Below are 21116 nucleotides of genomic sequence, written 5' to 3'. Positions count from 1 at the left end.
CTGCTGTTAAAAAAGCATGTGGGGGGCACCACGGAGACAAGCAAAATAGAGAGCAGCTCCCGCTCCATCTTCTCTGTGACCTAGGAGAGATTTGGACCCCACTCTGGAATGTTACCTAGTAGTTTTTAAATGTCCAAAAATGCCATTCTCCGCCAAGATGGAGAAAATCTCCAAACAGCTAGTGTAAATAAGTGGATGTTGTTGATGAAATGTGAGATGCTCTTTTGCCACAGGGTGCTCACAAACAACATCTGAGAAAATCTGTAATACTTTATGTATTAGACCCTGGCTCCACTCCAATGAGTAGCAATAATTCTAACTAATATGAAAGGCATTAGGGTGTTGTTGTTTTAACGCCAGTTGCTTTTTTTTTTTTTTTACACATTCATGAAAGGGGGAAATGGCATTTCCCTCCCCTTGAGAAGGCAAATGTAAGAATGGATTTTATAATGCTTTTATAACTTGCTTCACTTGCCTTGGGTGAAAGTTACGGACAAAAGAACTGAGTCGCCTTGATTACTTCGTTACTTGCTGGCTCCTGACTACTGATTCACTAGAGCAGGTCAGGAAGGGTGCAGCAACGTTAGCAACCAGCAGATGTCTTCATTTTCTTGCTTGGGTGACAGTAATTGCTAGGTAGAGCACATGCTTTCAGATAAGCTCTTTCTTCCCTTCAAAACATGGTGCCTGCACAGCGTGAAGAAAGGAGATGTTGAAAGTGCACCTAGAAGGTTCATTTCAGTACTTCGCAAGCTAATAATGAGTGTGTGTTGCTCTGAAATTAATGAAATGGGAAAGATCAAGAACAGTATTTGCAGCTCTAAAGAGTGCTAGTTGGGTTGGCAATGAAACGAAAGCTCCTCTCCAGTGTGAACTCTCTGAGAGCTCGCAACAACAACCATTACACTTAACATTCACAACGCGAATCCTTCTCAAGGTCTATGTTGCATTGTGTCAGCTGTCATTACACTGGCTGTCTTAATGCATGCCCAAGAAGCTGCGCCCCTGCTGATTCCACTCACCACCACCCTTGCCATCCCCCATTTGAAATCCAAGATTGTGATGACTACAAATCCTCCAATGGGAGCTGCGTGATGACAGCCTTACATATATCTATCTATATAAAGATATATTAGAATCATAATGACAGCTGCATACTAATAGGGATGAGAAGCATCTTACTCATGGCAGAAGGGACAACAGAATTTGTACAGGATGTGGCCATGCAGCCTTTCATAGGAAAAGAGCATGAGTAGAAGAGATAATTCACTATTATTATTTTTTAAATAATATTTATTAATAATTTTAAAATTACAGAAGAGAAAGAAAAAAATTAAAAACAACACTACAATACATAAAAAGAATAAAAAAGCAAAACATAAAAACCAATGCAACAATACAGCAAAAAGATAAAAAAAGGAAAAAAGGACACAAATCCCATATTACATATCTTTAACTTCCATTTGCTTGTTTCATTGACCTCCTCACACCTCCCTTTTTGTATTCTAGTTTGATTAGTTATTTCAGCAAATTCTTTCCAAGAAGAGATGATTCACTAGAAGAATCAGTCACTAGTAGGCGCATGAGTGGTCGTTTCTTGTGCAGTTTCCTTCCTACGAAGCGGAGAATTGCATTCAGTCAACATATAGTAGGTGCTTAGGAAAGACGAGAGAGGGGTTGCAATGTCCTCACTCTCACTCCAACCCAGGCTTTAAGAGGTGCAGCTACTCCTTAAGTAGAGGTGTGATAATAGGGAAAACATCGCCTGTTTAATTAATGCTTGCTGTGAAGTTGTTACGGGAGCCCTCCTGATAGAAAGTGTCCACCCTTAATGGGAGCAGAGTTGGCCAAAGGAGTGAGGCCAATAATGAAAAATAGCCGAAGACTAGAAGTTATGAGGCATCTTCATTAACCCCAAAGAAAACTGTTGTGAGCATACAGGGTATCTCGTTATAACCAAAGGATTCACCGATCTAGAGTAGAGGGTTGTGGTTTTTTAAAAATATGTATTTATTGCATCCACATTTGCTAGCCTGCTGGGGTATTAAATGCATGGCAGCCCACCAATGGGCGGATTTCTATATTACCCATGCAGGAGATGAATATTTCCTACATTAAAAGCCTCCAGGCTGGTTGTGAAGCAGCTCCAAGCTGTTATATTTTTACACACAGACGTGGGAGCGTGTATGTGTTTTGAGTAGTCTCTGCTTAAAGAGCATTTGTAGTCAATCGCTCTTTGTGTTCCCAGATAAGGGAATAAAAGCAGCAGGATGGGCTACAGCTGGTGGGAAGCTGTACTCAAAGCAGTCCAGAAAAGAGAATATTTGTGAGATCACGGGATGTTGGGTTGTGAAGGTGCGGTGGGTGTTGTTTCCCCCCCTTTCCTTTTTTTGTGCATTTTGCTTTCCCCCCGCCACCCCGAAATTATCTTAATTCAATTTCATGCTTCTGCTAATTATGAAATAATGTAGTGTGGGTAGGGGAGGAAATGACCCTCCTAATTAAGGATTTGATCTCCGTCTCTGGTTTACTTGGAATCTTATCTGCTTCCACATTTCCCTGACCTGCTCTCACTACTTGACAGTGCTGCATTAGCTTCTTCTGTATAAATGTTAATCGCCATGGGTTATGGGGGGGGGCATTATTCCCATGGCTACTTAACCACAAGGGCTGTGCTCTGCCTCCACATTTGAACGCAAATTCAAGAAACTACCAAGCCCTTTGTCACGTAAATACAAAACTGATAACAACATAAAGAAGAGAAGAAGAAGAAGAAGAGGATGAGGAGGAGTTTGGATTTGATATCCCGCTTTATCACTACCCTAAGGAGTCTCAAAGTGGCTAACATTCCCCTTTCCCTTCCTCCCCCACAACAAACACTCTGTGAGGTGAGTGGGGCTGAGAGACTTCATAGAAGTATGACTAGCCCAAGGTCACCCAGCAGCTGCATGTGGAAGAGTGGGGAAGCGAACCCGGTTCACCAGATTACGAGTCTACCGCTCTTAACCACTACACCACACTGGCTCACAAACAATGTAACAGGCTGTATGTAACGATATAGATTCTTTTTAAATGCGATTCAACGTATCATATCAAAATATATGGTTCTATAGACCAACTTATCATATAAACAAAACATATTGTGAGAAATTAAAGTCAACATTGGCAATATCCACAGTGTAGAATTCTTATATCAATCGTGTGGTGTTCCACGTGAAGATGCTTTTAAGAATTCTAGCATTCCTTGTATGCAGGTATCAGACGAAAAACTTGGAAGAATGGCACATGCAGAAAATAAGCTCTGGAATTCCACAGCTTGGATATTGCCAATATAAGAACTGAATAGATTGTATTTCCTGATCTATCTCAATTCAAATATCCTTTATTAGGCATAGCAAACCACACATTATCAAACAGACACCGTATACTAATTGTGCAAAATACGAGTTCAGCATAACAAGGGTTGTCCCAGTCAGATCTTTAACTCCAGAGGAAATCAATTTGCATAAATAATACAAATACAACACTACCACATCACCGATCCTGATCTATCTGCTGGACTTCAATTTCTCATAGTATGTTTCATTTATATGATAAGTTGGTCTAGAGAACCATATATTTTGATATGATATGTTGAATCACATTTAAAAATAATTTATATAGTTACATACAGCCTGTTACGTTGTTTGTGTTATTATCCACATTTGTAGGCAGATATGCTTCTGAATAGGGACGCGGGTGGCGCTGTGGGTTAAACCACAGAGCCTAATGCCGATCAGAAGGTTGGCAGTTCGAATCCCCGTGACAGGGTGAGCTCCCCTTGCTCGGTCCCAGCTCCTGCCAACCTAGCAATTCGAAAGCATGTCAAAGTTCAAGTAGATAAATAGGTACTGCTCTGGCGGGAAGGTAAACGGTGTTTCCGTGCGCTGCTCTGGTTCGTTAGAAGTGGCTTAGTCATGCTGGCCACATGACCTGGAAGCTGGAAGCCAGCTCCCTTGGCCAGTAAAGTGAGATGAGCACCGCAACCCCAGAGTCAGTCACGACTGGACCTAATGGTCAGGGGGGATCCTTATACTTCTGAATACCAGTTGCTGGAAAACTGCAAGAGGAGAAGAGTGTTCTTGGGTTTCAGTCCTGCTTGTAGGTTCCCCACAGGCGTCTGGTTGGCCACTGTGTGAACAGGATGCTGGACTAGATGGGTCATGGGCCTGATCCTGCAGGCTCCTCTTATGTCCCCTTTTACATTTTGGGAATGTGACGCAAGGATATTTCTGGGGCAATGAAAATCCAGCTGTTGCTGCGCTCTGAAAACCACGACCACCACTTCCAGCTGGTTTTTCTCCCTGCAGGGGAAAAAATATAATGGGAATCTTTATCTCCCCCCGCAGGGTGTTAAAACAGTCAGGGAGGGGAGAATTGTGAGAGCCTGAAAATGGTTTAACACCCTTTTCTTTTTCTAAAATGTATTTTTATTAAAGATTTTCTTGGTTTACAAAAGTATGTGCGATCTCTCTCTCTTTTTTTCCAAGTAACATTTTTTTACAGATCAGTTTCATTTGTTGAGACATTAGGAAGAAACCTACGCACTGTTCCTCTTCTCCTGATTGCAGCCTTTTGTGGCTGCTTTTCAGTAATTGTGTGTGTGTGCGTGCGTGTGTGTGTATTCACACATCTCATGGAAGGAAAGTTACATAGAACTCCACATAACATGACCTTTGTCCTGAATATGTCCTTTTACAAAGATTTGAGTGTGTGCCCCAGGTTTTAAAACTGCTGCATGTGAATGACTTACGTGAATTTCAGTATGAGTGGTGAGAGTCGGCCAAGATTATATATTTTCTGCCACTTAACAATCCCTCTCTCTGGTGGAGTAATGTTCTTTCCGAAGGATTCAATTATTTGAATATGGCCACAGGATAAATTATGTGGGTGTATTCACCTCAACCAAATACTTTTGAAGGTGAAATGAGGAAAGATAAACTTTCTTTATGCCTTCTTTCACTTCCATTTAAGTGCATGTTTCATCTGGAGATGTTGCTCAGTTTTCTCTACCTGGGGCCAGTCCCAGACCATCTGCTCACAGCCATCACGCTTCAAAGGAACCACTCACTACTCTTAGGAGGCTGCATACATTGGCAACACAGCACCATTGTCTTCGTTGTTCTTCTTTGCAGGGAGAGGGGAGCCTGCGAAATTGATTCCTGCCAAGCTCTTAAGTCTTTTCTCAGCTCTCTTGGAGAATTATATCCCAATTCCATTGCAGCCCCAGGTCCTATGGGGAACTTTGCAGGATACAAATGATACTTGTGTACCACCCTAATGTCCTGTCCTAGATATCTTAGCAGCATTGTCAAGAACTGGCCCCTTATCTAATTAGATGAACAGTTACATTATGCTTCTAATTGGGAGCAGATAACTGTTCTGAAGTCTTCTCAACTAACCCTGTTGTGAGTCCAGAGAAGGCTGGCCAGGATGGTGAGCAGGCTTTAACCAAATCCAATGAGGACCAGGTGTGTTCAGCATGGAGAAGAGAAGATGGACTGGGGAGAATGTGAAAGTGACCTCCGTATATCTGAAAGAAGATGTAGTAGAGTCATTCTCTGTTGCTTCGGAGGGCAAGGTGAGAACCAATGGATAGATATTGCAGAGAAAAGGGATTCTGGCACCCAGTGGTAAGAGGTGTTGAAGGGTACAAAGGTTTCCTCAGGAGGTGATCAGATCCCTTTCCATGGAGGCATTTAAGTGGAGTCTGAACAACTAACCCCCAGGGATGCTAGCAGTTGAGTGCCACATTGCAGACCCTGTACTCATCAGACTGTTTGGTCTACATGGTCTTCAAGGTTCTTTCCAAGCCTATGATTATGTAGACCCCTCTTTTTCTGGAGAGGCTGTTCATGCAGCATCATGCAGGCTCACCAGTCTCATTTCTTCCAATCTCTGCCTTTCCCTCCCCATGTGTCTGGGGAAATCTCCCTCTGCAGCAGTAATTGGTGGAACCTGTCTTTCCAGGGCCTCACTTTGCACATTCATGAGTGAAATTAGTATGCTGTCGCAGCCCATTTCTGCTCTCAATTACCACCCTAATTTGCACTTTGGTAGCACACCTGGTACACGTCATGGCTTCCATTTCCACTCGGCAGCTCTTGCCCAGCACACAGTTATCCCATCCTGCATCATCTGCTGAGCTCAGTTTCCCCCTTTTTTCGTATCTTATGTAGCTGTAGCTTGCATTTGATTTCATTAATGCTAGCTACCTGGGTTCACTGGAAATTCCAACTGGATAATCACCATTTCCCAAATGAAGCTCTCTTCTTCATTTGTCCCTATTTTCACCTTTAGGGCAACTGAAGCTGCATGCGATCATATTAGCAAATGGGCCCATTTGACATGGGATGAACTTGGCTTCCCCCCGACCGCCCTTGTTCTTCAAGTGTCACTTCTTCACACAGTGCACTGGGGAAGTCGCTCCTACAGGGGAGACCGTGATGGCCACCGATTTGGATGGCTTTAAAAGAGGATTAGAATCAAAGAGTTGTGGAGTTGGAAGGGATCTTGAGGATCATCTAGGCCAATCCCCTTCATTGCAGGAATATGCAGCTGTCCCTTATGGGGATCGAACCTGCAACCTTGGCGTTATTGGCACCATGCTCTAACCAACTGAGCTATCCAGGCTCTAGGTTGGAGGATAAGGCTATCGGCATGTACTAGCCTGTGATGGATACCTTGTCCCTCCACTGCTGGAGGCACTATTCCTCCATCAACCAGTTGCTATGAATTTCAAGTGGGAAGAGTGCTGTTGTGCTCACATCTTGCTTGTGGGCTTCTCATAGACATCTTGTTGGCTGCTGTGAGAACAGAATGCTATACTAGATGAGCCTTTGCCCTGAGTGAGTAGGGCTCTTCAGGTTATTGGATAGACATCTCCTACTCATTGGTGGCAGGGGGAACAGGACTGAGGCCAGAGACCCCTGCCTCTGCTGGGAATACACCGCTTCCTCTTGGCAGAGGTGGGCTGCCTGCTTCTTTTCTTTCTCCTCGCAGGCACCTTGCAGATTTATCCGATCATATGTTCGCTTGCTGTCTTTATTCAAATTTAAAACAGTGTTTTTAACACTGGCGGCCTCAAGATTAATGTCTGTTACTTTAATCGCAAGGGGCAATAGCTCTTTCACTTTGTTAACCGTGCCATGTCGCAAGATTCCTTTCTGACAGATGCTCAAGAGAGCACTTAGCCATTGGAATTGCTGCTGTTGGTTGAGGCAGTTGTGTATGTTTCCCTTCAATTCCATTTTGTTCAGATTTCCAGAGTCTCAAGAAGAACCCCCTTCGGGAGTCATCTCTTAAGGACAGACGAATAAACTTAAGAGCATTTAGCTGGATGGAGCCAGTGCCCCGTCTAGTCCAGATGCCTGTGGGAAACCAGCAAGCAAAATCCAAACACAAAAGCACTTTCCCCTTTGGGGGCTTCCAGCAACTGGTATTCAGAAGCATTGCTGTCTCCAGCTGTGCCTCCCATCAACTGCCACCCCATATTGGAGCACCAGACCTAGCCAGTACCATTTTCATCATGAGAAGGGAGAAGCTGCAGTCAGCACCATTTTATTGCAAGAGAAGTCACTGCGACTGCTAGTTCTACAATTGTGTTAACTCTGCAATTAACACACTTCAAAACTTAGAGAAGGACTTGAAGGCAGGATAGCAGCTAAGGTGTGATGGTGGGTGAAAGAGAGAACTGGGCTGGAGTGAAGAGGCGGCAGAGCCCATTCTCTATTTTAGACATTAAAGTATCTGGAACTCCTGTCATGGCTAAAATGGCCGCTGTTTCTTTAATGCTTAAAAAGCCGAGTCAGCGTGAGTCAGTGGCCTGCACCGGGTTGTATATATATTGAGTGAGAAATGTTAGGTTGGATTGGGTTGGTTGGTTATTGAAAGCTGGTAGTGTTGATTTGTGTACAGTTGGTCAGTCGCTTTTGCAGAAAGTCTTTTAAGAATAAAAGCAGAAAGTGCTCTGCAAGGATACTTTTCTCGTGGACTCTTTTATGCCGACAAGGGTCCGAGGACCAGGCTGAGGCGACAAAGGGAGGTCAGAACCTTTTTTTATTTACAAACACTGATAACTCCTAATGCTTATTCAATGCTGTGCATATCCTTGAGTCCAGCAGTTACAAAGAGACATTTGCAAGAGTCTCTTTTCCATTTCCTGCTGACATTTACAATAGGAATAGTCCACCATTTCCAATTTAAAAGTGTAAATTAATATGCACACTTCTATATGTCCAAATAGGTATCTAAACAAGACTGACCGTGATAAGCCATGCATTCAAATGCAGAAAGGGCAGTGAGATCTTCAGACTGCAGAACAGTGGGTGGCGTGTTCGCCCTTCCAGTCTTGTAATATCTTTGCCACCGAAAGCTGAAGTCTAGAGCCTTTTTGAAAATATGCATTGGTCTGCTGTCTTATTGGCCATTGCCTCTGTCTCAATTGAACCTCTTTTTTCATGCCAACATCAAGAGGTTCTCAGTGCTACAGTTATCATTCATTCATTCATTCTCTCTCCTTCTCCCATGTGGTGCTGGAGGCAGAATGATAACAACACAAACACTTCTTTTAAAAACAACAACTGATATTTGTAGAAAAGGTTGCGTCACTAGGAATTATTCCTCTGAACGGCTGCTGTTTGAAAGATGTGAAGATGCTTCAAGTAGTTTAAGGGACTGGTGGTTTGAGGAGGAAACAGAAGCATCTGGAAGTGGGATGAACCAAGGAGAGAATTGAGTCAATTGCCTAGGAGTGGCTTCAAGACTCACCTCTGGGGACAAAGCCCAAAGCACATAATGAAGTCAGTTGTCAGATTTCCTGCACCTGTTTGAGGGCTAAATGCTTCCTTCTCCCCATTAGCAGCTACAGCAATTGTAATTAAGGCAGTTCTGATTTATGCCCTGCGGTGATGTAAATGCACCTGCTAGTGAAGCTTCTATTAGAACATGCTGAGCTCTGAACGCTGCAATAATTAAAACATCCACAAAGCTGGCACATGGCAAAAATTAGTCTCATATGTGTTAGTTAACATGGCCTAACACTTTAGTGTGGATTCCTGTTTCCCATGTCTCTGAGGCTGGTAACCTAAGACTAGTTTTGGATGGCTGTATTAACAAAAACCAAGGAGGTTCAGGCAAACTATATCCACAGCATATAGCAGGACATGCTATTTTACTCATATTTTTTCATGTGATGGGAGAGGATGGGGAGCCAGTCATATTTATTTTCTGTTGACGTTTGAGGTATGAAATAATGGTCTTAAATTTGATGCTGTGGTCGGGCTAGCTAGTCCTAGACGACTAGGCAGTGTAAATACCATACATTTAGAGTGCATGACTTCCCTCAAAGAATTGTGGGAAATACAGTTTGGTAAGAGTGCTAGGGATTGTAGGAGATGGGTAAACTACAGTTCCCACGATTCTTTGGGATGTAGCAATTTGATATAGATGTATACTGTGAACACAGCCATGGCCAGTGCAGCTAGAGACTCTCACCAATATGGCTCCATAGCTATGTAACCTAATAGCTCATCTTCTCCTTTGCCTACCATTGGATTCTCCTGGTGGGCAGAATGCCAATGAAGATGGCACATGAATAGTTTCCACTCTGCCCTGCCCAGACTCACCATGCTTCTTTTCCACCATATTAGTGCTACATCATTGATTTCTATGCTACTGTGATGCTTTGAATATCATAGAATTGTAGAATGAATGGAAAGTTGGAATGGACCCCAAAGGTCATCCAGTTCCCTATGGGAATCTTTTGCCCAATATCGGACTCAAACTCACAACCCTGAGATTAAGAGTCTCATCCTCTACCAACTGAGCTATCCAGTACCCCCCAAAAGGAAAGTTATTTGGCCCAGTGAAAGGAATTGCCTTGCACAGTATTTCTTGCTCCGTGGGATCAGTGTCCTTGCTAAGACTATCTTGTATTGAGTGATGTTTCACTGAAAGAGCCTAAATATTTGTGCTTATTTGCTAGTGTGGAAGCTGATAAAATTGAGTCATTAGAGTAAAGGCAGCAACTGACTGCACTCTCAGAAGGTTAATTATAGAAGTGTAACCACGCTGTTAGCGAAGACAACAAACAGTCTTGAGGCATTGTAAAAAAAGCCAACAGAATCTTCTAAGGTTCTACAATGCTGATTGCTTTTTGTCTTGTTCTCTGCTCCCACCCCCTTTTAAGTCTTTCATTCTCAGGCCTCGGTCCAGTTCAAGTTAGCTGCATTTAAGTCTCATGGAAATTGGTAGAACAGGTATAGTTGCAATTAAATTTAGAATAACCTGATTTAAATATGTCTAACTTCCTGCAGATTGTGTGTTATTTCTTCGCAATACTTCAAGGGAAGAGACAGTGATTTTAAGATTGCCATGCCATTTTCTTTTAAGCAAAACAAAGGGATGTTGATATATTTAGATATTTAATCAAAAGACAGAATCACATCATTGGACTTCCAGGGAGCACTGATCTTCTAAGCCAGCAGACATTAGTTGCATTCTGTGGAACTGTTATGCTTTCGTTTAGGAGAGGTCCCTTATCAACTAACTAGTGGAAAGTGTACAGTGTTGCTTTGGAATTCTAAGAAACCAAAACAGTTCAGTGCAGTTTTGAAATAGTGGTTATCAATTTGATCCTTTTACATAGCTTTGTATGTATTGTGGTCAGTGCTTTTTATCTGGGGGGACACAAGGGTACACATACCCCTAAACATTTTGTGAATCTAAGTTTGGCCTCATTGAGGGGCAGTATTTCAATATGAGTAGGAAAATGAGAATACCCCTAAACATTTTTTTAAGAAAAAAAAGCACTGATTATGGTATTTTATGCATTGTGATTTGCAGGTATTTTTAATGGATCATAATTTAGTAATTATTTATTGTGATTGTTAAAAGTAAATTTCTGTTTAATTATTATTTGCTGACATTTTGAGAGTTAATTTTATTGTTTACTATTATATTCTGAAAGATTGTTGACTATTTATTTGATACAAGTCATTCCATTTTAAAGTTATGTTTTATTACAATTTTTTTGTATTGGATCAGATTATTATAAGGTGTGTGCTCTTTGTTGTATATTTTGTTGCTGTAAACTGCCTTGTGCATAGTAATATAGAAAGGCAGTATACAAATGAAAAGTGAAATGAAAATCAGTGATGTTTTGACAGGTTCAGTCTGCCATCTTGATTCAAAATGGTGTCCAACTGTATCCGTACATGGACAAAAACCTGTTCCTTCATATCAGGAAGCACCATGCAAACCTGTTTACAATATCTTAAGAGGTGTCAAAATGCATAGAAAACAGACAGAGGCCAACAACTTTCCAAAATATATAGGGGATGAGAGACAGTAAACAACAGCAAATGGATCTTGTGTTACTCAGTATCCTTCGTTTTCCTAAACCCACAAGTTCAAAATCAAGCTCAACAAGTCATATCCTTATACAGGACACATAAAGTATAAATATGAGGTGAGGAGCCTTTTTCAGCTCAAGGACTGCGTGGCCAAATCCTAAATTGGGTGAGAATGAATTATGCAGGGTGTCCATCTATAAGCCAAGCCACCTGCTAGGTTACTACGTTAACATATTCTTTCTCTGTTTCAGAGGGCTTGGCTGTTGGCGTTGGATTTGGTGCTGTTGGGAAGTCAGCATCTGCAACCTTTGAAAGTGCCAGGTAAGCTCACTATGCATAGGTGACATCTTCCTTGTGGTGTTTTGAAGAGCTTGGACTGATGCTTCCTCAAATTCCTCGGGGAAGAAAATGCAGGAGGCAGTCGTGTTTTTCCAGCTGCTCGCCAAGAAACACTGACCCCAGACCCCTACCCCCAACATCACTCTTCAAGCTGCAACGAACAGCTTTCAAGTTGTGGTCCACCTCAAGTCCTCTTGGGGATCAGTAACTGCTTAAGGAACAAGAAACAGAAAATAGGAATAAATAGACAGGAGGGATGTAGAAAGTGTAGGCCCCCCTCCATAAGATTTTCCATAAGTAACAAGAGTACATTCAGTGTCTCTATTTTCAAATCATAGAGTCCTTCTTACAGCTCAATTACAGTCAATTCGAGACATTTTTGTTGTAGTCAGTGTGGGGGGTTGTGAGGGTAAGAAAAGTGGGGAGAAAGAGAGAGGAGAAAATAATAATAATAATAATAATAATAATAATAATAATAATAATAATAATATCTTTATTGTCATTGCCCCCTTCGGGGACAACGAAATTATTTGACTGCTCCATAAAAACACTAATTAAACAATACAGTATAATACAGCAAGGGAGATTAGATGACTTTCAAAGTCCGGGCTTCCCATTCAGGGCCGAGATCGCTCTGGAGAAGCTGTTCTTAAGACGGCTCGTTCTTGTCTTCATCGTCCTGTATCTCCGTCCCGACGGCAAGAGCTCGAAGAGACAGTGACCAGGATGCGATGGATCTTTTACTATGTCCAGTGCCTTCCTATGGCACCTATGGCACCTTGTGGCATAAATCTGCTCTAAGGTGGAGAGTGGGCAGCCAACAATGCTCTCTGCTGCCTGTCCTGGGTAGTACAGCTTCCGTACCACACACATAAGCCATAAGTGAGCACGCTCTCAATGGCACAGTGATAGAAGGCAAGCAGCAGTTTCTGCGGAAGATGGTTTTTCCTTAGTATTCTCAAAAAGTACAGTCTCTGCTGCGCCTTCTTCACAAGCCCCCTTGTGTTGACACTCCAGGACAGATCCTCTTGTAATTCAATGCCCCAAAATCTCCACATAGACCCCAACAATCAAAAGTGGCTGGACGTTGCTCTTCTGTCTCCTGAAGTCCACCACAAGCTCCTTTGTCTTCCTTGTATTTATGAGCAAGTTGTTAGCTCTGCACCACTCTGTCAGAGAAGGGGGTGAGGGAGACTGTAAACCAGGCATGTCCAATGTCTGTTTCAGGGCCTAATCTGGTATAATCCAGCCTCTGTGGCAGTTTATTTCCTGGGGTAAAATCCTTTAAAACCCCTCAATGACCTCAACAACTTTGGGGTAAAATCATAAAAAGGTCAACAACTTCAATCCTAAAAAAGGGTCAAGAACTTTGGTTGGCCGTTTGGTTGGCCCTCATGGCCCTTCACTTCATCAAATCTGGCCCTCTTTGAAAAAAGTTTGGACACCACTGCTGTAAACTTTCCTTCTTTGCAGAGTATATGAGTGGCGCTTTTTTGTCACATGGATAGGTGTCTTATTTTTGCTGGTGGAGCAAGAGATCAAAGAGCCCAGGGCATTGTTGGTTGCTGTTGATTGGTTGCAGTGTGTTTTGATTGTGTGAAAAGGAAGTGTTGCTGGGTTGTTCGCCATATTGATTTGTAGTCAGGGGATAGATCATTGTCTTGTTGACCTGTGTATGTGACAAAGGGGAGCCATGCAGGAGCGAAGGTGTCTTGCTGTGTTTGTCCCCATGATATTTTCAATTTGTTGGATGGTTTTTCTAACAGAGTGGTTTCCCATACAGTTTGGTACCAGGGGTCTATGGATCCTCCTGATAGGGACCTGGGCTTTTTGTTCATTAATGGTTTAGGTCAGTGTCTCCCAACCTTGGGTCTCCAGCTGTTTTCAGACTACAATTTCCACCATCCCTGACCACGGGTCTTGCTAGCTAGGGATGATGGGAGCTGTACTCCAAAAACAGCTGGAGGCCCAAGGTTGGGAAACTGGTTTAGGGTTAGGATTGACCAGTGAGGTTGTCTAGTTTGCTGGTTGTATACCAAATTGTTCAAGGTGATTTTAGCATAAAGGGAATGCAAGGATATTCAGAAGGATATCTGCAAACAAGGTGAGCTGTGACAGTCAACAGGCAAATGTGATGCAGTGTAAACAAGTGCCAAGTGCAAAAAATAATAATCCTAATTTCACATAAGCACTAATATCATAACACTGTTATGTGATGCTATGAATATATGAATATTTTGTGCAGTTGACATCACCTCAGAAAGGATGTTGCAGAGCAGGAAAAGGTAAGCCCATGTTATCCCAAGGAAGCAGAATTCTTATGGCTGTGAGTCTCTTGTCTGTGTCTGCTGGGTATAACGGTCTTTTGGTAATAAGCATATATTGAAATGCACTTTCTTTCTCACACAATGCTGGGCTTTAAGCAATCAATATTAAGCAATCACGATTAAGCAATCGTGTATGCCAGGTGTTGTCAAGGTAATATTGCTTCAGCCTTGCTTATGTCTAACCTTAAAAACAATCCACACTCTAATTTGCTTGTTGAAAAGAGAGAATTCTCAGAAATCTGTACTGCTGGCATCTTAAGACCAATTGTCATACATGGAGGGGCTTTCACTATACTGTTCGGACGGATTCTTTTTTTTAAATGTTTTGTGTATAAAGGAATGTTACATGAAATACTAAAAGCGCCACTTTTAAAAAATGTTTTTTTAAAGCATCCCTTGGAGGAAAATTGGGTAAGAAAGGATTTCATTTGAACAAAACTGATTTTTTTTTCCTTTGCAGAATTCCTTCATGTATCAAAATAACTACAGTTGTTGAACATGGTACGATATGATATCTTTATTGTCATTGTCCCATACAGAACAATGAAATTGAAAAATCTACATAAGACATTCAAACCCCCATAAAAACTCTGAAACCCCATTTTAAAATACAATATACTATAGAGACTCCTTATGCTGCGTTTAGAACCAGAATTGCATTTGCGTAGAAACTGTTTCTCAGGCGGCTGCATGGTGCATATAAATAAAGAGTTTACCCAAACAATTCATGTTGAACGTTGTAGCTTCTGACATGGATATTTTTCTTAGTTATGGGTTGACCTGTGTTCTCAGTTCCAGTGTATTTTGTCCTCTGCAAAACTGACTACAGGGACAAGGTGTCTTAGAACTGGGTGTGACAGATGTTAGAGCTGTGTGATGCTGGCGCAGGATGTTGTGTTGATTGATGAGATGAGCATGTGAGATGTTACAGTTTCAGATAACAGAGGTGGGGCCTCATAGAGGGCAGTATTGGTAGAGCTAGTGCCTGAGGTTTGTTTGATTTCTTCTCACAGATAGATAGTGGCTTGTCAGCTGCAATTTTCATCATCCTTGTTCTTTTGCATAACTTCTCACAGTTTCTAAGTTATTAACGTGTGTGTGCATGTGCGTGTGTGCATGTGCAGGCACTCAAAACTTACTCTTGCTAACCTGTTCCTTCAGCTCCAGAAATATGTTACCCCTCCCTACTGCTGTGTTTGTGACCATTGGTTGTTGTTGTTGTTTAGTCATTTAGTCGTGTCCGACTCTTCGTGACCCCATGGACCAGAGCACGCCAGGCACTCCTGTCTTCCAGTGCCTCCCCCAGTTTGGTCAAACTCATGCTGGTAGCTTCGAGAACACTATCCAACCATCTCATCCTCTGTCGTCCCCTTCTCTTTGTGCCCTCCATCTTTCCCAACATCAGGGTCTTTTCCAGGCAGTCTTCTCTTCTCATGAGGTGGCCAAAGTATTGGAGCCTCAGCTTCACGCTTCACGATCTATCCTTCCACCTTGTTGGGTTATTTGATTCCAATTACCTATTGAAAGCCTTTTGGTATGTAGTGTAATGCAGCATTTAGCAAGTGAATCTTGGCTAGGGAGCAGATATTTACCCGATGCTTGTAGGTAAGAAAAATATTGCTCTGAGTTAAAAATAAAAAGGTAGCATTTCATCTCTTGGGCCATATATACATGAAAATTGAGTTGGAACCTCTAGGAGGACATCCTGGTTTCCCTGTCATTGGCCCACAAGGGCACTCTAAAGGAGATTTGCTGTTACATTTTGAGAATCCAGGCTCTGTGTTACCACTTTTTTATTATTGGTCTTCACAACCTTTTCTCTTTCTTTCTCTAACCATCTTTTGGAACCATGGAGGCAGGTTGTTTTCTCCTCAGGAGAACTTTTAAAACAGCAAACAAGGATCTCTCCAGCTTTCAATAATTACTTTAGGCAAGGTAGACTTCAAAGGAGCCATTACATCGAAAGCCGTTCCACACTTTCGTTCCTGCTTCATTGCTCATTTTGCTGCCATCAAGGCTGTGAGATTGTTCTAGTGATACTTAGAATGAAAAATTAACATGACTTTTACTATCTGTTCTTAATTGGCATCTGTTATCCCGAGGCACACACATTTCCTTCGCTGTTCATATCTGCTGATTAGGTTAATTTGTGAATGAGCAAGAGAGCAAAATGTGGGGACGTAATTTGTTCCTTGTTGATTAATTTGTTTCAGAAATGTAAATGCAGCCTCTTCTATCATCTGAAGTAGCTCATAAAAAGTCATAGCAACAAACCCACTAAATTTCCAATCCAACTGCAAGAGTTTCACAAAACAATGCATTACAAACAGCAGACTCACATTCAGCTCCTCAGTTTTGCTCATAAAGTGTCTCTATGTAGGAATGAGCCTTACACTTTTTCTGGAAACTCATCAAAAAGGGACACAATCAGACTTCCTCTGGGAAGTCATACCAAAGCCTTGAGGACACTAAGTAAAAGCTCTCAAGTCAAACACTTAATCTCACATACTCAAACTTGCAAACATATTGAGAAAGAGATTTGGTCACTGGGCAATGAGAAATAGCTTTGGAATCTGCAGGTTTCTGGGGTGTTATGTAACTTTTTGGTTGTTTTTAGGGCTCTTGTGCCCTTAACAGCTACACAATGACCAAAAAAAACAGTACCTGAAGGGAACTTTTTTCACACAATCTTCACCTGCCAAGAACGATTTTACCTGCCAAGCAGAACTCCAGGAAGCAATTTGTGAATCCAGCTTCTGTTGCCAATCAAAACTGGGTGTCGCTGAGCTCAGTCCAGGGGTAAGAGATCATGCATGTGCTAAAATTCAATATTTCAGTGTGCCTTTTTTGGTGCAATTGTCCTGCTTCAGGTGACAGGCAGGCAGAACAGGGGACAGTACCAGAATCACAGTCTGACATCCTAACACAGGGGCAGCATGAGAAGCAAGGTCTAAAGCAGGCATAGGCAAACTCCAGCCCTCCAGATGTTTGGGACTACAATTCCCATGGTGGGAGTTGTAGTCCCAAACATCTGGAGGGCCGGAGTTTGCCCATGCCTGGTCTAAAGGCATTCCAAATCTAGGGGGCTTCAGTGACTGGGCAGGAGTGCACAGATCAGGAATTTGCTGCCAAGAGGTTATTCCAACTCTCTGTGCTTGGAACATACTTGATATACTTCTGGAACATACTTGATATATTTCCTTATGAGTATCATCTTAAAAAGCAGAGACATCACCTTGCCGACAAAGGTCCGTATAGTTAAAGCTATGGTTTTCCCAGTAGTGATGTATGGAAGCGAGAGCTGGAGAAGGCTAATTGCCGAAGAATTGATGCTTTTGAATTATGGTGCTGGAGGAGACTCTTGAGAGTCCCATGGACTGCGAGAAGATCAAACCTATCCATTCTGAAGTGAATCAGCCCTGAGTGCTCAATGGAAGGACAGATCGTGAAGCTGAGGCTCCAATACTTTGGCCACCTCATGAGAAGAGAAGACTCCCTGGAAAAGACCCTGATGTTGGGAAAGAAGGAGAAGGGGACGACAGAGGACGAGATGGTTGGACAGTGTTCTCGAAGCTACCAGCATGACTTTGACCAAACTACGGGAGGCAGTAGAAGACAGTAGTGCCTGGCATGCTCTTGTCCATGGGGTCACGAAGAGTCGGACACGACTAAACGACTAAACGACTAAACGACTAAACGACTAAACAACAACAACAATCATATTTCTCCTGAGGATTCATTGTTTCTCTGGTGAGCAGTTTGGTAGCCAACTGAAACTGCACCTTAAAGCAGGCGTGGCCAAACTTGGCCCTCCAGCTGTTTTGGGACTACAGTTCCCATCATCCCTGACCACTGTTCCTGTTAGCTAGGGATGGTGGGAGTTGTAGTCCCAAAACAACTGGAGGGCCAAGTTTGGCCATGCCTGCCTTAAAGCATCTGTGCTTCCTAAGACTTGGAAACTATTCAGCATCCACCTCCAATTCCATGAAGGGGCTACCCATGTCTTGAGGTGGAGGTTGGTTTGCCATGTGCTCTGAGGGCCACAAATCCCCCAGATCTGCCTCATGGCTCCTCAACACTGGCTGCTGGTTCGGGGAGCTCCAGGTCACCCTCCGAAGATGATTCCTTCAGCAGGTGAAGACAGTGATAGAACTCTGGGGATCAGCATTTTTATATCCATCCGGTTTTCATGGAATGGCAGCCTCGAGACCAGTTTTGCAGGTGACTCAAATGAAACTCTAGTTAATTTTGCTGGAAGCCCACTTCCACATGCTCCGCTTCTCAGTCTTCTAGTGCTCAATATTTTAGTGCCAATGATTTGCTGCGAAAGAGTCCTGTTCGGAGAGGAGGAGGGCTATCTCCTGGGACTGAAGGGGGTTAATGTACCATTTGTTTCCTAGTACAAGCTCCACAGAGCTGCCAACCCAGTCTGAGTGCTCCACTGAGTCAGAATAGCAAGGCAAGTGATTTGCCCAGTGGTTTTCTCCCCCCCCCCCCGGGGTGTGTGTGCAAGGCTATGCAGTATCAACACAATTTCCTCCCCCCCCCCATTTCCCCCCCAAAATGTGGCATTTGCTGCAACAACTTCATGGTGAGTACCAGAACTTTTTTTCATTATAAAATAAAAACATTGATATTATATCTCTCCAGATGGTGCTGGACTTCATCTCCTTTTAACCCCAGCTTGCATAGCCAGTAGTCAGGCATGCTGGGAGTTGCAGTCCAGCAACATCTGGAGGGCCACACAGGTTCCCCATAAGTGCTTTGGGAGCACCAGGGCTGGAAGACATTGCTGTTCTGGTCAGCATTCACTCCCCTTTCCTTTGCAGGTTCTGCTGTCCCTACCCTTTTCTGCTAGTCAGTTTCCTTATGCAGTGAGATCAAGGAAGGAGTAGACCTCAGCATTCATTCATTCATTCATTCATTCATTCATTGCATGGCATCAGAACAAGAGAAAAGGCTGGGGGGAAACAGCAGCGTTCTTTAAGGTTTCCCGAAGAGAAGTGCAAAATGCAAATCGGTCATTGCACAAAAGAGTGAATGGCAAGTCTTCAGCATATTCCTCTTCTCACCCCCTAGTTTCTCAGGGCAAGTCCAGTTCTCTTGTTCATTTCATTTCATTATCGTTGTGTCCCTTGTTGTTCCAGTGTGAATCTTTACACGTTTCCTATATGTATACACCTCCTCTGCCTAAAATTGCAGACTTATGTGGATAGCACAGTTGGTTAGTGTGTGGTGTTGATAATGCCAAGGTTGCAGGTTTGATCCCTGTGTGGGACAGCTGCTTATTCCTGCATTGCATACGATTATATGATCTTAATGTTGCTTGTCTGAAGGGGCAAGGCACTGTGGATGTCAGAAACTGGGAACAGAAGTCTACACAACTTCCCTTCCCCAGGCCCAGAACCATGCACAATCAGAATTCTGGGATTGAGGCTTGCTTGTGACACATGAGAGTCTATGTGCAAAGGCTTCTCCACAGTAACAAAAAGAGGCGAGGGCCCCATAGCCCCTTCTGCACACTTTGCCTCTTCATGCGATCAACACACGAAGGGAGCTTAACAAAGTTGTGCTGAATATGTGAAATCGTACCCATATCCACCTCATCAGATCTGAGTATTGACTGGAGGGGAGTGGGAATGAACTTGACATCAGAATTAACAACTGTTAGAATGAGAGAAAGGGAGAAACCATCTTTGCTGTGAGTCTTGGAAAACTGCACCCTTTCTTGGAGGCCATTTACCACTTGGTCGGACTGACTCCAGCTACAATAGCTGAGGCTGCTGAACAGGCTTTTGGTCTGGGGTGTTGTTTGAGGTTTTTTATTTGGGTGGGTGGGGGTTATGGCTTTCTTTGTATCTTGTATGTTGTATCTTGCTGCAATTTATGTGGAAATTGTTCTGTTTAGTTGTGTATTTTTAATGTTTTATTTATTGTTTATGACTGCCTTTGTTACGTTGCAGTTACACATTTTTTCATGTTGAGCATGGTTTGAACTGTGGAAAGGCAGCATACAAATAAAATTATGTATGTATGTATGGCTCAGTCAGTCCTGGAAATGTTTGTACCTGCATGTGGTTATAACAAAAGCCAAGCATTCACATTTAAGTGCATTTTTTACTTGTTTGTGGGAGGTGATATGGGCTGCATCATGTTACCTTCTAGTAGCAAATAGCATGCCGGACTGCCTATATGCACTCCTGCTTTAGATGTAGAGGAGAGGTAAAACCAAGGGAGTGAAGTATTCCCGTCACTTCACCTAAGAAGTACCCTTTGAAGTCTAGAAATGATGGAGCTGCCCCCTTGTGGTTTACTTTAAGGAAACAGTAATGAGATTTCATTCTATCTACCGTAGTTTTGTTCCTGCTCTGTTTTAGCAAGATTGCCACTTGCTGCTTGGTTGTGTGGTCAAGCAGGAGGAAGTGCAATACTCTCCAGGCTCATTCTTCCATACAGGCATGAAGGACACCTGTCTTGCTATTATTTTCTTCAAATTCTGAAAAGGCTGCTAGACAAGAAGCTGCAGCTTTGCCTAGGCAGTAGGGAAATGCCGAGCAGTTTAAATTGTTAAGAGAGAAGGAGAGTGGGGCAGGAGGGAGAGAGGCACTAAATATTAGGGGTGGGGAAACGGAATCAGAGAGTTATCTGGGCTCACGCTTTTGACGAATGCGCTCTCTTGCGTTCTATCTCAGAGAATTGACAGGATTCTCAAGGTCAGAACTCCTAGATCTGATGTCCCAGTAGTCAGATGTCGCTTTAGAATCTTATAATTTCTCTTTCTGTTTTCAAATGCTGCATTTCCTTTATGTTATAGTCTTGGTAGATCAATAAGTGGTATTCCAGTAACTTCACCAAGGGGCATTGTGGGGCAGGGAGGTTCAGAGACTCATTTGCCTACAATTTAAAGTTGTTTTGTTTTGTTTTGGTTTGGTTTGGTTGAGGGTGGCTGAGACCCCAACCACTCATCATCTTAATTTGTCCAGAGGCACCCATACATGGAAATTAGTGCATACAAGTTTCTGTCATGGACCTGTGTTCCAAATCCTTTAAGTACCTC

General features: G+C 42.8%; 1 protein-coding gene across 3 annotated transcripts in view; it reads left to right on the top strand.

The window, feature by feature from the left end:
- The window catches only part of SLC39A11 (solute carrier family 39 member 11), a 281340-nt gene that overhangs the window by 222953 nt on the left and 37271 nt on the right, over positions 1–21116 (top strand). For all 3 annotated transcript variants that reach the window (XM_082212761.1, XM_082212760.1, XM_082212759.1), the window contains one exon: positions 11645–11714. In XM_082212761.1, the coding sequence (XP_082068887.1) occupies positions 11645–11714 (70 nt within the window). The remainder of the gene's footprint in view (positions 1–11644; positions 11715–21116) is intronic.

Source organism: Podarcis vaucheri (assembly GCF_965113315.1).
Source record: "Podarcis vaucheri genome assembly, chromosome: 2".
Lineage (NCBI taxonomy): Eukaryota > Metazoa > Chordata > Lepidosauria > Squamata > Lacertidae > Podarcis > Podarcis vaucheri.
The sequence above is the reverse complement of the archived record's forward strand: the minus strand, read 5'-3'. Positions and strand labels throughout refer to the sequence as shown.